A 17,049-nucleotide genomic window follows, 5' to 3' on the forward strand; every position below is an offset into this window, starting at 1 on the left:
TCAGATTCAAGTTCAATCCGATTGGCTGATCCAATCAGCCAATCAGATTGAGCTTGCATTCTATTGGCTGATCGGAACAGCCAATAGAATGCGAGCTCAATCTGATTGGCTGATTCCATCAGCCAATCAGAATTTTCCTACCTTAATTCCGATTGGCTGATAGAATCCTATCAGCCAATCGGAATTGAGGGGATGCCATCTTGGATGACGTCCCTTAAAGGAGCCTTCATTCGTCGTAGTCCGTCGGTGAAGAAGGAGGTTCCACGTCGGCGGAAGGAAGATTCAAGACCCGGCGTGGAAGATGACTTTGCCCGGATAGAAGACCTCTTCAGCGCCTCTTTGAAGATGACATCGGCCGGATCAAAGACTTCTTCAGCGCCGCCTGGATGATGACTTCATCCGATGGAAGATTTCTTCAGTGCCGCTTGGAGGATTAACTTCTTCCGCTCCGGATGTCCACTTCGGTTCCATCGGTGGCTCGGCTGAGTGAAGACGACTCAAGGTAGGATGATCTTCAGGGGATTAGTGTTAGGTTTTTGTAAGGGGGGTTTGGGTTAGATTAGGGTTATGTGGGTGGTGGGTTTTAATGTTGGGGGGGGTTTGTATTTTTCTTTTACAGGCAAAAGAGCTGTTTTCTTTGGGGCATGCCCCCACAAATGGCCCTTTTAAGGGCTGGTAAGGTAAAAGAGCTTGGAACTTTATTTAATTTAGAATAGGGTAAGGCATTTTTTTTAGTTTGGGGGGGGGTTTGTTATTTTATTAGGGGGCTTAGATTAGGTGTAAGTAGCTTAAAATTGTTGTAATATTTTTAACATGTTTGTAACTTATTTTTTTATTTTTTGTAACTTAGCTTTTTTTATTTTTTGTACTTTAGTTAGTTTATGTAATTGTATTTAATTGTAGTTATTTGTAGGTAGTTTATTTAATTAATTTAATGATAGTGTAGTGTTAGGTTTAATTGTAACTTAGGTTAGGATTTATTTTACAGGTAATTTTGTATTTCTTTTAGCTAGGTAGTTATTAAATAGTTAATAACTATTTAATAACTATTCTAACTAGCTAAAATAAATACAAAGTTACCTGTAAAATAAATATAAATTCTAAGATAGCTACAATATAATTATTAATTATATTGTAGCTATCTTAGTGTTTATTTTACAGGTAAGTATTTATTTTTAAATAGGAATAATTTATTAAAGTATAGTGTAGTGTTAGGTGTAATTGTAACTTAGGTTAGGATTTATTTTACAGGTAAATTTCAGTTTATTTTAGCTAGGTAAGCTATTAAATAGTTAATAACTATTTAATAGCTATTGTACCTAGTTAAAATAAATTGAAAGGTACCTGTAAAATAAAAATAAATCCTAAGATAGCTAGAATATAATTATTATTTATATTGTAGCTATATTAGGGTTTATGTTATAGGTAAGTATTTAGTTTTAAATAGGATTAACTTAGTTAATAAGAGAAATATTATTTAGATTTATTTAATTAATATTTAAGTTAGGGGGGCGTTAGGGTTAGGGTTAGACTTAGGTTTAGGGGTTAATAATTTTATTACAGTGGCGGCGGCGTAGTGGGGGGCAGGATAGGCGTTAATAAATTTATTATAGGGGGCGACGGTGTAGGGGAGGAAGATTAGGGGTTAATAAATTTATTATAGGTGACGACGGTGTAGGGGGGGGCAGGATAGGGGTTAATAGGTTTAATATAGGTTGTGGCGGGTTCAGGGAGCGGCGGTTTAGGGGTTAAACTATTTATTTAGTTGCGGAGAGGTGCGGGATCAGCAGGATAGGGGTTAATAACTTTATAATAGAGGGCGATGGTGTAGGGGGGGCAGGATAGGGGTTACTAGGTATACTGTAGGTGGCAGCGGTGTCCGGGAGCGGCGGTTTAGGGGTTAATACATTTATAAGAGTTGCGGCGGTGTCTGGGAGCGGCGGTTTAGGGGTTAATACATTTATAAGAGTTGCGGCGGGGTCTAGGAGCGGCGGTTTAGGGGTTAGTAACTTTATTGAGTTGCGGGGGGCTCCGAGGGCGCCGGTATAGGGATAGAACAGTGTAGTTTAGTGTGAGTGCTTAGTGACAGGCTAGCAATAATGCTGGGAAAAAGCCGAAGAGCAGCGAGATCGGATGAGTGATAACTGTCACAGTCCGCTGCTCATCGCCCCGCTGCTTTTTGACAGCTTTATTTGATAACTTAGGCGTATTTTTTCAGGTCCGCGGCGGCGAAGGTAGGCGAGCTTAGGCGGGCGTATTGGGCCGGCGAAGCCAGAAAAGTAGACGGCTTGATAACTACCCCCCTATGTCACCCAACAAATGACAATATATATATATATATATATATATATATATATATATATATATACTATATATTTAAAACGAAAAAGAACATTTTCTTCTAAGTGAAGAACAAATGTATTTCAAGTATTTCTATTAAAAAAAAACAAATCACATTCACTTTGTTTAAAATGGATATTTTATATGTCAATGTGTTTGACTAGGAAGGGGTCAAAAGTGTAAATATATACAGTATATATATATATATATATATGTGTATATGTGCGTATATATGTATATGTGCGTATATATGTATAAACACATATATACATATGTATACAGATGTATATACACACATACAAATCCACACACATATATACACCTTTGAGCCCTTCCCAATCAAACACCTTGACATAAACCATATTCCTTTAAACCCTTTTTATGCATTTATTTAAATAATAAACTTATATTTTTAGCACTGAACAATGAACAATGTTTACCTCAGTCATTATATCCATTGAAAGTATAGAGTGCGCTAAAGGTATATTGGCCACGCTATACATTCCCTGGTAATTCTTCTTTATCATGGACTGCCAGGTTGCATGCTAATCCTAACGTGGTCCAGCGATTTTGATAACTGGGCTATCAATAGTGTTCCACTTGTAATCTAGGCCTAAATGTGTAATGTTGCACTTTGTGATTAAAAATCTTGCATCCAATCCTCCATTTTTTTAAATTGCTACTTTCTATACTTTTCAACTCTATAACTGATTTTTCTATCATCTGCAAAAACACACATTTCCTTGAGGCACAGTAGCAATATAAATACTAGAGATCATGTATATAGAATATAAATATATATATATATATATATATATATATATATATATATATATATATATATACTGTATATATATATATATATATACTGTATATATATATATATATATACTGTATATATATATATATATATATATATATATATATATATATATATATATATATATATATATATATATATATATATATATATATATAAACTATGCATAATGAAGACTTTTCTTGATCCCTGAACCAGTTTCCCATGTTAAAAATTCAGAATTAATCCAAAAAATAATAGATAATTGTCCATAATCCTTATTAATGTTAGAATAATGTTTAAGCAAGCTACAAATTGAAAACATTAGAAAACTTATTTAACTTTCATGTCCAAGGTGGTGTGGTTCTAATGATATTCTTCTACCTGCATTTCTTAAATGAAAGCTCCTAATATCTACTCGGAATGACAATGACAAGGTGCAGATAGAGTTAAGCCGTCTGCAGTCAGAAAACGATTGTGCCAAGGAAGAAGTGAAGGAAGTCCTGCAAGCCTTGGAAGAACTAGCTGTAAATTATGACCAGAAGTCACAAGAAGTGGAAGACAAATCCCTGCAAAATAAAATCTTAGCTGATGAGTTATCCCAAAAAGTTGTGAGTATCCATCATATCATTCTTATTGAGCAAACCTATTCACTTACAGGGTGCAGGAACATTATATCATTTGTTTTATTGGAAATGTTTTATTCTAATGTCCCTTTAAATAATAGCACTCTAGCTTTATTTATGTCCCTGTTTGTATTGATTTATTATTTTCACTTAACTTTCCTTATCTTTCAGGCTTCTCTACTGGCTCTTGAAAATGACCTGCATCGCCTGCAGGAGTTTAGTACTCATCAGCGCAAGCGGATTGCTGAAGTATTAAATGGACTCATGAAAGACCTTAGCGAATTCAGCGTGATTGTGGGCAACGGAGAGTTTAAACTGGTGAGCACAGTTTCTCAGAAAACAAGAAAGCACTCGGGCTTAAATGCTATATAAATCTAAAGAGTCATCATTTTTTAAATACAGAGAGTTTTCACGGCAGGCAATTCAATACATTACTTTGCAAATAACACTTATTTTATAAAGGTCCTTACTAACTATTCTGCTTAGTTGTCCTCTAACACATGGAATTGAAAATCAAGCTTTCTTCAGATGATTAATGTGTAATGATGAGTAATTTAGGTCAGACATGGGCATGTTTAACTTGAAAGACTAAATGCTAAATTTTAGCATATTTCTGGATCCACAATATACTTCAACAAGGCAATTTATAGAATAAAATGGAATATGTTCTTTTTAATGACATAAATAACATAGGCTCCCTGAGGAAAGTACATATTCTAAGGGACAGGACTTATATAGCAAAAAAAAACTTTGAAGATGGCTTGCCGTGCAACACTGCATTCTATTAATTCATGCTGAGGCTGAGGTGTAACATCAATAGATCTCTGGTATATCCTTTAGTGCCCAACTGACTCCTTCTTCTAAACAAACTTTTCCTTGGACTTTCAGACACATTCTCAGTTACTCCTTGAAGCCCTGCCTGTCCTGTAGCAAACCATTAATTCTGAAATCATATTATCAGGCATCTGCATCAGTACCCCAACTCAAATATGACTTAATGTTCAAAGTGAATTAGTTGATCACCAGAAACCAATATACACATACATGAAAGAATACAACAATATGTGCAACAAACATTCAAACCCAAAATGGCACAGTCTGTTTGCACAGTTTTTTTTGAAGGAAAGGGACAGCACATTGGAGAAGGTGGACTACTACTAATGACGCTCTCCATCCTCTGAAAACGTAATATGCAGACTTACTTAAGTACCACCCTATTAGCCTGAGATAGTGCCTTTAACTCATTCTTGATCAGGTTAAATAGATGAAGGAGACTTTTGAATGTTTATTGATACTTCTCAACTATTTCCCCGTCCCATAAGGAGAAAAGTAAAACCCTCTGACGTAGTATCCTAGGGACCCTGGACCCTATCTCTTTCCTGTTTCGGGCTTCCATTCTCTCCTGCACTTCAGTCAGCCCAGCTGCTTTCAACAACTGAACAGGCCTACCATGCTCTCTAGGCTGCCCAGCCACTCTCACTAACTGCACAGACCTCCCATGCTCTCTCTTAGGTACTCATTTGACCCCATGCACTCTTTCCTAATCAGCCACTCTCAATAATCGACTAGGCCACTTATCCTCATTCTGCTGGTCCAGCCTTCTCTCTTCTAGTGGTAGTCTCCTCTCTCTTCATGTTCTCCACTCCTCAAAAATAACATGGCCCCTATCAGTGAGTGATTTATTTTGTTGTGGATTAATGGGATTAATGTGCATGAGTTGCAATTGGATATATATGTGTTTCCTTTAAATAAAATAATTTTTCATATGAATTACTGAGTGGTATACATTGGTAGTGATATCTATATCAATTTCACAACTGTCAGTATCTTGTATATAATTTTTTTGTGTTTTAACATTTAATTGCTGGTGAAGATGTGTTCATCAACAGTGACCAATATTGTTATTGTTTATCTGATATGTGTTATCAGTTGATCTGTGGGTGCTCAGTATTTATCAAGTGCCTTTGGCTGATGAATTCGATATGTCCATTTTGTTGTTGATCTTTAGTCAATAACTTGTGCTCAGCTGGATTGTGATAACAAAGTCGATGCAGTCCATCATATGGGTGACTGACATCCAATCTGATATTTTTACCATACAAGTTGTGTTATCATTTGCATTATGATTGTGCTAATGTTGAAAAAGACATATCAGGAGCCAAAAAAAAAAAGAGTGTCAAATTACATGATTTACTAGATTGGAATCTACCCCAGTGTTTGTAGCAATGTTATACATTGTTGCAAACGGTGCTGTACTAGAGTGTTGAATACATGTTCAAACTCCTGAGCTCATATGAGCTTTCCTAAGTTCAATCTTCAACAAAGTATTGAAAGAGAACAAAGCAGTAAATAGGAACGTTTTTAAACACTGATTTATTGAAAAATCTATTTAAAAAAAATGAAATACACAAAGCATGCTACACAACGTTTACATTTTTCAATCATACAACCTTACTCAATTATTTTGCTATTAATATTGAAAATTGTTTGTGAGAGCAAAATGTAATTATTTTCTTTTTTTAAGGGTAGACTTGGTTATTCCATTCCTACCATACAAAGTAGTTATGTCAAACAAATTTGCTGTTTAGTTTTAACTTTTGTTTGTTTGTTTTTTCCCCTGAAGCCTGTGGAAATTAGTGGTGCTATAGAGGAAGAGTTTACTGTAGCCCGTTTATACATCAGCAAGATCAAATCTGAGGTGAAGTCAGTTGTGAAACGGTGCCGGCAGCTGGAGAACCTCCAGGTGGAATGTCATCGTAAAATGGAAGTGACAGGAAGGGAGCTGTCCTCCTGCCAGCTGCTCATATCCCAGGTAAGTCTGTAGTTACTGACTAATCCATTGCATATTAATATTATAATATATCCCAGGTACATATTTAAGAAAAACTTCATCATGTGGGTAACCAAATATTTCATTGCAAAATTGGTTCTTAATTGCCACTGTACTCATATTTTTTTCTTTGTTCCCTTTAAAAGAACATATGGTATTTAATAAAGTATAACAGTCTCTTCTCAATGAGATGTCTAACACTTTCACCACATCTTCCATAAACTTTCTGTTGTAGCATGTAAGTTTTGAAATGCACATGTTTAAGCTTAAAAAACAAAAAATGAAATCTTTAAAAGAACTGCAAACTAAGAACAAAGGTTTACAGTTTTCTAGACAAAATATAAAGAAACACAAGTCAATATATACACTATATGACCAAAAGTATATTGCAGCCCAACTAATTAATGAATTTAGGTGTTTCAGCCACACCCACACCATAACAGGTGCATAAAATCCAGCACATGAAATATCCATAGACAAACATTAGCAGTACAATGGTTTGTACTGAAGAACTCAGTGTAGCACTGTCATAGGATGCCACCTTTGACACAAGTCAGTAGGGGTCATTTCTGCCCATCTAGATCTGGTCAACTCTAAGTGCTATTATTGTAAAGTGGAAACATGTAGGAGCAACAACAGTGCAGCCACAACGTGGTAGATCATGCAAACTCACAGAGCAGGGTATCTGAATGCTGAAGCACTCCAAATTTCCTGTCGAAGCAACATTAACACATGAACTTCGAGAGCTTCATAAAATGTATTGAGAGCTTCATGAAATGGCTCTTCCTGGCTGAGTAGCTGTACACAAACCCCAGATTAACATGCACAATGCCAAGTGTCAGCTGCAGTGGTAAAAAGAATGCTGTCACTGGTGTTGAGCATTGGAAATGTGTTCTCTGGAGTGAATGCATAGTTAATTCTGTAAAATTTGGTGAAGAAGAGATAATGACCTGGGACTGTTTTTTAGGGTTTGGGTTATGCTCTTTAATTCCAGTGAAAGGTTATCGTAATGTTACAGTATACAAAGACATATGCCAGTTTGGGCAACATAACTGTGCTCTTGTGCACAAAGTGAGGACCATGAAGTCATGACTTGACATGTTTGTTGTGAAAGAATTCCAGTGGTCTTCACAGAGCCCTGACTTAAACCTAATTGAACACCTTTGGGATGAATTTGTAAAACCAGACTTTTACATCCAACATCAGTACTTTACCTTATCCATGCTCTTGGCTGAATGGGCACAAGTCACCACAAATACACTCCAAAATTATGTGGAAAGCCATCCCAGAAGAGGGCTGTTGTAGCCACAAAATGGACCCTGTGGGAACAGCAACACCAGCCAAACTATTGTATGGCACCATAAACCAGGAAGTATTGGCTTTCGTCTTAAACACTGCATAAAAGCCAAATGAGATTATTCTTTCATAACGGAACCATAAGAATGGGAAAAATACCAACAGAGTAAACCTCTTGGTATGTTATACAAAGCATCTACCACTCAGCAACTAGTTAGCTCTAGCATCACTCCCTAGCAAGTGCGCATGGTGCCAATCTCAGTGTTGAGAAAAAAAAGGCCAAAGCAGCTTTTCCTCAACGCAATATCCATTGCAACAAGTCTGCTGTCTACTTTTGACTTACATGTCCCTTTAATATGAAATTACTACAGGCTTAAATAGGAAAAACTATGATCTTAGCAAATTAGATGCAAGGTAAATATAAACAGCATTTGAAAAAAAGACAGTAAAACAGCAATGTGGAATGAGACAAAGATATATCTTCAGCCCAACAAAGTTCCACATCTACATCAATTAATTGCCAACGCTGTTAGAGAAATGCCAGGCACGTGTCTTGAAGCCGACTCAGAAATTAAAGGGATAGTAAAGACAAAATTCAACTTAAATTGACTGGATGGAGTGTGGAATTTTAAACAACTTTGCAATTTACTATTATCAATTTTGCTTAGTTTTCTTGGTATCCTTTGTTACAATATTTATAGCAATGTTTTAAGACATTGCAAAACAATGCTGTCATAGAATGCTACAGACACATGCACGCTCCTAGCCTCAGTCTACCTAGGTTTACTCTTCAACAAAAGATACCAAGACAACAAAACACATTTCATAATACAAGTGAATTGGAAAGTTATTTAAAATTGCATTTGAATCATGAACGTTTAATTTCAAATTTACTGTCGCTTATAACCAGGGCTTTTTTGTGGGGGTACTCACCTGTACTGTACTGAGTACCCCAACTCATAACAGGTAATATTTGTAATAATCATGTAAATACTCTAGTTTTTACAAGAGGGGCTGCAAAATACATCAGACATTGTAAATAATGTTGTCCTTTTGCTTTTCTCAAAGTTACTGAGCAGAATATATCAATCAATAATCAATGAGAACCAGTACCTCTTTTTTTTTTTTAGTACCGGCACCTTAAATTTTACAAAAAATCACTGCTTATTACTATTTGCTGCATACTGATGATCTGGAAAAATCTTGCACTACCCCAAACTTTTAAACACAATCTAAATCTACTAGAAAACTACTGCAAAATGTATGGACCCTAGAAATAAAACCTAAAAAAATACAAAGCTCATAGTATTCCATTAGAAAACAAAAAACAAACAATGCAAATATTAATTATTTTAAAATGGTAGACAAATTGAGACTATGGGCTCTATTTATCAAGCTCCGTATGGAGCTTGACGGCCCGTGTTTCTGGCGAGCCTTCAGACTCGCCAGAAACAGCAGTTATGAAGCAGCGGTCTAAAGACCGCTGCTCCATAACCTGTCCGCCTGCTCTGAGCAGGCAGACAGACATCGCCGCAATACAACCAGATTGAGTACGATCGGGTTGATTGACACCCCCCTGCTGGCGGCCAATTGGCCGCGAGTCTGCAGGGGGCGGCGTTACACCAGCAGCTCTTGTGAGCTGCTGGTGCAATGCTGAATACGGCGAGCGTATTGCTCGCCGTATTCAGCGATGTCTGTCGGACCTGATCCGCACTGTCGTATCAGGTCCTACAGACATTGATAACTAGAGGCCTATGGCACTCAGAGAATTCTATGCCATAAACAATCAACTTAAGTACCTTATCCTGCCCCCAAAACCTAACAATAAAACTATTTATTGGTATTACTTCACAAATATTGTTTTATAGAAGTAATGCACAGCGAAACTTATTACATTACCTCTTTTGCAACTCAAGCTATCATATTCTATTAAAGGAATCCCACAAAGTTATACCAATGTTTTTGTAAGCAGTGTCTGAGTGAGTTTTGGACTAATTCTGCTCTAGGAAAAACTCTCTGAGGAACGGGTTCAAATTAGAAGCTTCCAAATAAATAGGGTGACCATATTGCTGCTTTAAAAAGGGACACATATGAAAAATACATATGTCAGGGCTGTTTAAAGAAATGTTTTGTATAAGAACCCTGACATATGTATTTTTCATATGTGTCCCTTTCTAAAGTGGCAATATGGTCACCCTACAAATAAATCAAGTCATTTTCAGGTGTTAGCTTTCCTTTAATGAATACATGTTGCTTTATTTCTTGAGATATAGAACTTAAAACAAAATTAATAATAGGATATTTTATTTCCTTGCCAGCATGAAGCTAAGATCAGGTCCCTGACAGAGTACATGCACAGTGTGGAACTGAAGAAACGTCAGCTGGAAGATTCCTATGACTCACTGAGCGAAGAGTTAGCTAAGATGCAGGCTCAAGGTAGAGTACAACTTTGCAAAACACTTTCATTATTTATTTTGTCTTCTTTTAATTTAATCTAACTCTGAAAATTGTAAACGTTCCAATCCCTGTTCAAACTCCAGACTTAACACTGCTATATGCCACTCCGTCTTTGGTTGTACACTGTACCTAAATAGCCTCAGAAGAGATGAAAAGCTAGATTACAAAATGGTGGCATCCATTGCTTTATATACTAGACATGTGCATTTGTCAATCATTTAGACCAGTGCTTTCCAAACTGTGTGTCGGGACACACTAGTGTGTCGGCAGCAGTGTGTAGGTGTGTCCCTGCTTCAGCACAAATTTTTTAATATTTTTTTTTTGGTTTCTGACTTTCCGCCTGCTTCTCATATCACATGGTTGACACTTGATTGATACCTAGGGGGTCACAGATCATCTTAACCTATTGGCGCAGCTCAGTGGGAACTGAAACTATTGCCATTAGCGGCTTTGGCAGCACATTGGCTCCTGACTGCACGTGTAGTCTCCTTAAATGGCTCGTGACTGCATGTGTAGTCAGTGAGTGGGACAGCAGTGTGTTTGCAGCGTGGGCAGTAGTCAGTCGGACTCACCGAGCTCTGAGGGCGGCAGCTTAAATGCTGAGCTGAAGTCAGAAGTCAGTGGGGTTTTTTTTTGCAGCTAGCTCCCAGTAATGCATTGCTGCTCCTGCTTTTGATATATGGATAGGAAGTGGAAGCTTAAAAATGCTTGATAATGAAATGCAAGTGTCTTTATCTAATATTCCACTAAATATTCAGAAATTGTGTTCATCCCATCAACCTCATACATCCAATTAAAATAGTAAGTAGTTAATGGTGTTATTAAACTTTTTTAAATTCTTGCACATACATACTGTTACTTGTACATAAATTATATAATAACTAAATGTATTTATGTGTCCATATCTCTTAAAACAAGTTAGTTTAACCTCCTTTTTGCTAGTACAACTGAATTACTGTGTCGCAAAATAATGTAGGTCTAAAAAGTGTGTCACCAACATGAAAAGTTTGGAAAGCTCTGATTTAGACAAACAAATGACATATCTTGCAGTGTGTAGCAGCATTCAGTTCTTTTCTGAGTTTTTATTTATTTGCGTGAAAGTGCAACACACAAAGATCTGTGCAAATCCAGTGTAGTGCACAAAACTTGTCATTCGTTTATCTAAACAAATGATGAATGCAGTTATTTTTCACGAGATCAATCACAATTGTACTTTTAAATATAATTTTGATGTGTTTTGTGCAATGTTTTTGTCGACTGTAACAGTTAACCAGAACTCTCAAGTCACGCTATACCGGTGTGCGTTAAATTCAATTGCACTCAAGGGAACGAGTTTACTTTCAATACACGCTACTTCCAAGACACGCAAAAAGCAAAGCAAATAAACCCCTTTTCACTTGCGCTACAGTTAGCACGCTACTTGTAATTTAGCCTTTAGTGTTTAAAGGGACATTATCACTAGATTTTTCTTTGCATAAATGTTTTGTAGATGATCCATTTATATAGGCTATGCAGGTTTTTGTTTTTTTTAAATGTATAGTTTTGCTTATTTTAAATAACATTGCACTGATTTCCAGACTCCTAACCAAGCCACAAAGTTTTAGGAGTATAATACCTACTCCAGCTTGCTCCTGTTTGTGTAAAGAGTCTTTTCATATGCAGAGGAAGGGGGAGTGCCTGCTATTTCCCACTTGCAGTGGGTGTTCCTGATAACCTAAACAACAGAGCTAAACTGGGAGCTTCTAAGTAGATTTTTAGATCAGTATCTGTGCATATTATTCCTTATAGTAGTGCCTATGCAGTTATATGAAAATGGGTGTATACTGTCCCTTTAATGTCACTTTACTTGGGGGAATTGAATATTATTTGATGTTAAATACTGAACCATTAAAATATAGATCCTTAATTCTTTAAATTTGTAAGGACCAGCAATAAGTTTTAGTTTACATATCTTTTCAGTTTGTCAAGATATCTGAGTTTATTTTGTGCTGCAGATTTAGACATTGATTTTTGTGAGTTTAATAATTATGCTGTAATATTGTCATTCTAAATGATGCATAGAGTTGTAGACGTTGACTATATTATGCATATGATGTTTATTTTATCCACCAGAAAATGTGACTGATGTGGCAGAAAAGGATAAGGAGCAAGATGAGGAGAAAGCACATGAGGTTAAGGTCTGATTGTTCTTTGATGTTCATAATTCATTATATCCCCAAAAGGATTACAATATTTAACAGTAACCAGTCCTTTGGATTTGTGTGTTCCTGCCTTCATGAATGTAATATAGACATTTAAATGGAAATTTTAGAGTAAAATAGAATACCTGTACTGTACATTTTATTTCTAATCAGATTCTCTTTTCTAACAATGGACTCTATTAGAGTCTGATGCTTGTTGCTGGGGTGGTTTTTGCCTTCCTTTTCTATACCTTTCTAATCTATTTAAAAATTTTAAAACTGACTAAATTTCATATTTAATATTTCTGTGCTATCAACATGTTTTTGCTTAAACATGTTTTTTTTTATTATCACACTTGCTTTTCATGATATTCTTTGTTGAAGAGCATATCTAGGTAAGGGGCATGCATGCATGTGTCTAGAGCACTACATGGCAACAAACACTGCTGCCATATAGTGCTCTTGCAAATGTATAACAGTAAAAGTATTGCTGCAAAACTGCTGCCATATAGAACTCCAGACATCTGCATGCCCCTAAGCATACCTTCCTGCTTTTCAACAAAGGATACAAAGAAAATGTGATAATAGAAGTAAACTGAATTTTTTTTTTACTTTACACATTTTATACACTATCTAAATCATGAAAGAAAAAAATTGGGTTTCATGTCACTTTAATCTCTATCATTGCACCCGCAGTGTTGTCAGAAAACAGCTCAATAAATTGTTAAAGGTTGGACTGGCAAATTGTGCTTACAAGTCCCTTGGCCAACTGAAAAGTGCCAGAGGCCAGAATGTGTATGCAGGCAAACGCATTGCCAACCTAATAACCTATGATCAAGTCATAAATAAGCAGCTCATACAGTGCAAGGAGACCTTTCCACTAAATCAACATCCTTTAATCTTTTAAGTTAAATCCTTTGGTGCATTATTATCCATTAGCAACTTGCCTCTCACATGACCAGAACCTCTCAGTGGCTGGACAACTCTAACGCCTCTCACTCTTTTAAATACCTTGTTTTCTATATTTAGATTTTTGTCTGAAATCACTTTTTTAACATATAATGTAGACATAATAGTGATGCTTAGCATTTCATCCTGGTTTTCCATATGTCAGAATAGGAATAATAGTTTGCGGCCAGCCTTCCCCCCACTTCTTGCAGGTTGCTTATTAATTTGTGTTCCGTTGTCTTAGAAGGTCCTGGAGATGCAAATGGAGAGTCATCGTGAGGCCCATCACAAACAGCTGGCCCGTCTCAGGGATGAGATCAATGAGAAACAGAAGATCATTGATGAGCTCAAAGAGTAAGACAGGGGTCATTGATTCATTTATGTTCTTCTAACAGTGTACTTTAGATCTTATAGCGTATTGAAAATCCCATTAGTAGATTTGATGATTTTATATGATTAAGTGATCTAAGACAACCAACCTGATTTTGATTTACCAAAGTGGATTAAGAGATTAAGACTGACAGACATACACAAAGACAAACAGCAGACTACTAAAAGACACTCTAGTTTCTCATGCAAGTTTCCATATTCATCCAAGTCTCCACACCCTTCGGTGCAATGCTGCCCCCCTGCAGATTTGCGGCCTAATCGGCCTCTAGCAGGGGGTGTCAATCAACCCGATCGTATTCGATCAGGTTGATTTCTGTCTGCCGCCTCTGAGCAGGCAGATAGTTTATGGAGCAGCAGTCTTTAGACCGCTGCTTCATAATTTCTGTTTCCGGCAAGCCTTCATGCTCCGTACGGAGCTTGATAAAAAAGGCCTCATAAGTGATACAAAAACTGGAAAAATTGCTGAACAATTTTGGTGCAAAAGTCAAATCTAATGACATTAGAGTTCACCTGATATTTTTTAGCTGTAATGAAAACCTCTTACTTTAAAAAAGTAGACGCAGAAATCATGCGATCACTTATGTTATACCTACATTGTTACTTTCAAATGATGCTGAAAAAAAGCATTTGACTATGTTGGTTGGGAGTTTTTGATTGCTACTCAACAGAAAATGGGAATTAGTGACATCATTTTAGGTAACATTTTTTTTAAGGAACATTGAACCAAAAAAATGTAATTATACTGGAGACAGCTTTTGACTGAGGAAATGTTAAGTAAAAGCTGTTTAAATGTTGGTTAAATGTAAGAATTTCCCCTACCTTTGTGCTTTTTGTCTGAGAACTGAAGCTTTTTACAATCCAGAGTTTATTTTTTAAATATATGTACAAATACTTATTCTTTGCTTTATCCCTTGGATGCTACATAGTGGTTTTGAACCAAGCACATATTTAACAGAGGTCATGTACTCTAATTGTTATGCAGTCTGACATTTAGATACTTTCTAGTTTGAACATTATAGTATAAGTTTGATATCTGGGATTGATTTTTTGGGGGCAGTTTTCTACCTACCTATGACTGCACATAAATAATTATTCCTATCATACACAGGTGAAAAAGTGTCCACAAAGCAGTTTATTAATGCAAATGGGCTCCCCTATAGATTTATTTATGGTAATCTATGTTCATAATCATAAGTATACAGTTATTTGGATCTGCTGATTGTCAAGTTTGTACATCACCTACTATAAAGCTAGATGCTATGAATAGTGTATAAAAAAACATAATTCTGTCACTAATGGAAATAAACCCGCTTTGTTTGGGGCAATAAAAGCCATCTGTACAGATTTGTATTACTATAGTCAGTCAGTCTATCAATCTGGTGAAGTCTCCTTATCAGGTCATTAAAATAAACATATATATATATATCTGGACAGTACAATCTGCAAATAAAAAAAACCTATAATGATTATGTACTGTTTATGCATTTGTTTACGGAAATATAACTTTGTTGTTTGTTTTTAATCCTCAGAAACTATAACTATTACTGTAAATTCTTATATTAAAAATGAAAACTTGTTTTAAAAATAAAAAATGAAAAAAAAACCCCAACAAAAAACACATCCTTATCTTAAGTTTTTGTCTCTTTATCAAATTGCATAACAATCCTTTCCGCCACTCAAGCTATAGTACTTCCTAATCATTTGTATTGTGATATATGAAAGCATTTTGAAAAACAAGCACTTTTAAAGGACCATTTAATACAGTCGAATTGGATAATCAGGAGTGCATTATAAAAAGACAATGCAATGGCACTTATGCTGAGTTTTAAATAAATAGTATATATTTTTTTTTCTGACAAATTTAAGAATGTATTTAAATGTGCCTGTCCCCATTATCATGTGACAGTCACCAGCCAATCAGACTCACTGTACGTATGCACTGTGAACTTATGCACATGCTCAGTAGTAGCTGGTGCCTTAGAAAGTGTGCATATAAAACAACTGTGTTCTTAATCATGAAAGTTTAATTTTGACTTTAGTGTCCTTAACTTAAGATGTCTCAAAAAGGATAGAACTAATTCAGTTGAAATTTTACACCTTTGTAATGTTTAAGTTAGTAATTAAACACAAGGGGATCCATTTAAGAAACAATGCTGCCGTATTTAACTTTGCTTGTGCAACGCTGCTGAACAGGGGCTGTCAATCACCCCTGTCAGACTAGTCCGGAGTGATTGCAAACAGCCAGCTCAGAGCTAGTGCATAGGTTAGGAAGCAGCGGTCTGATGAAGCTACTTCTTAACCTTTGGCTGCAGGTACGTTGTGCAAGCCTGATCTAAAGGTGCTCCAAAGCTACATCAGCAGCCTGTTAAATGGAGCCCAAGGTGTCACGTTTGTTATTGCAATCCAGAGAAACATTTTTAACAAATGAGGCTTATAATGGAAATTCCATCTGATCATAAATGATATGTTTATTTATAAACAATTTTATATACATAACATACTTCTAGTGACTCTATCCTCTCTCCCTGGCCTTTCTTAGCCTGAACCAGAAGCTACAGCTAGAGCTGGAGAAGCTCCGTGCTGATTATGAGAAGCTGAAGAGCGAAGAACACAAAAAGAGCAATAGACTGCAGGAACTGACGTGAGTCTTCAAACTACTGTATATCAATATATTCATTTTTAGTCAGGAAGAGCTAAGTCATTTTACACCGGCACAGGGTTTTCCATCTCCAGTCAAACAGTCCAGGGCAGTGGTGGTTCTATCATGCAATAAATAAAGTATTATGGGTGGTCTTTGGGGGCAGTCAGATCTGCAGGTGGTCCGTGGGCATGGTTGTGTGGTCCAGGCATTACTGGTTGGTAAGGGGAGTAATTAGGCATTATTGGCTTAGCTGGGACAGGCTGTTTTGTCAACAAAAACAGGGGTGCATTTGGGAAGACTGGGAGCTAGCTTAACATAACACATGTTTAATTATGACTTTACTTTCCCTTTAAGATTATAGATACATATATTTAGAAAAGCAGATATGAACATAAACAAAGTAAAATCTGTTGTCATGCAGGCAACTCACAGCAGCAATCTTCCTCGATTTGGACAAATTATTTACAGTTGCATCATCCAATAGGAAAATAGAAATCAGGGACAAAACATTTGAATATTTATTTAGTTTTTGTTTTTTGGAT

General features: G+C 36.2%; 1 protein-coding gene across 1 annotated transcript in view; it reads left to right on the forward strand.

Moving 5' to 3' along the window:
• KIF5A (kinesin family member 5A) overlaps positions 1–17,049 on the forward strand; it is a 189,366-nt gene that overhangs the window by 118,814 nt on the left and 53,503 nt on the right. Inside the window, 7 exon segments of the mRNA XM_053708192.1 lie at positions 3,544–3,750; positions 3,937–4,083; positions 6,389–6,577; positions 10,210–10,327; positions 12,461–12,525; positions 13,721–13,830; positions 16,406–16,507. Coding sequence (XP_053564167.1) covers positions 3,544–3,750; positions 3,937–4,083; positions 6,389–6,577; positions 10,210–10,327; positions 12,461–12,525; positions 13,721–13,830; positions 16,406–16,507 — 938 coding nt within the window.

Source organism: Bombina bombina, chromosome 3, assembly GCF_027579735.1.
Source record: "Bombina bombina isolate aBomBom1 chromosome 3, aBomBom1.pri, whole genome shotgun sequence".
Lineage (NCBI taxonomy): Eukaryota > Metazoa > Chordata > Amphibia > Anura > Bombinatoridae > Bombina > Bombina bombina.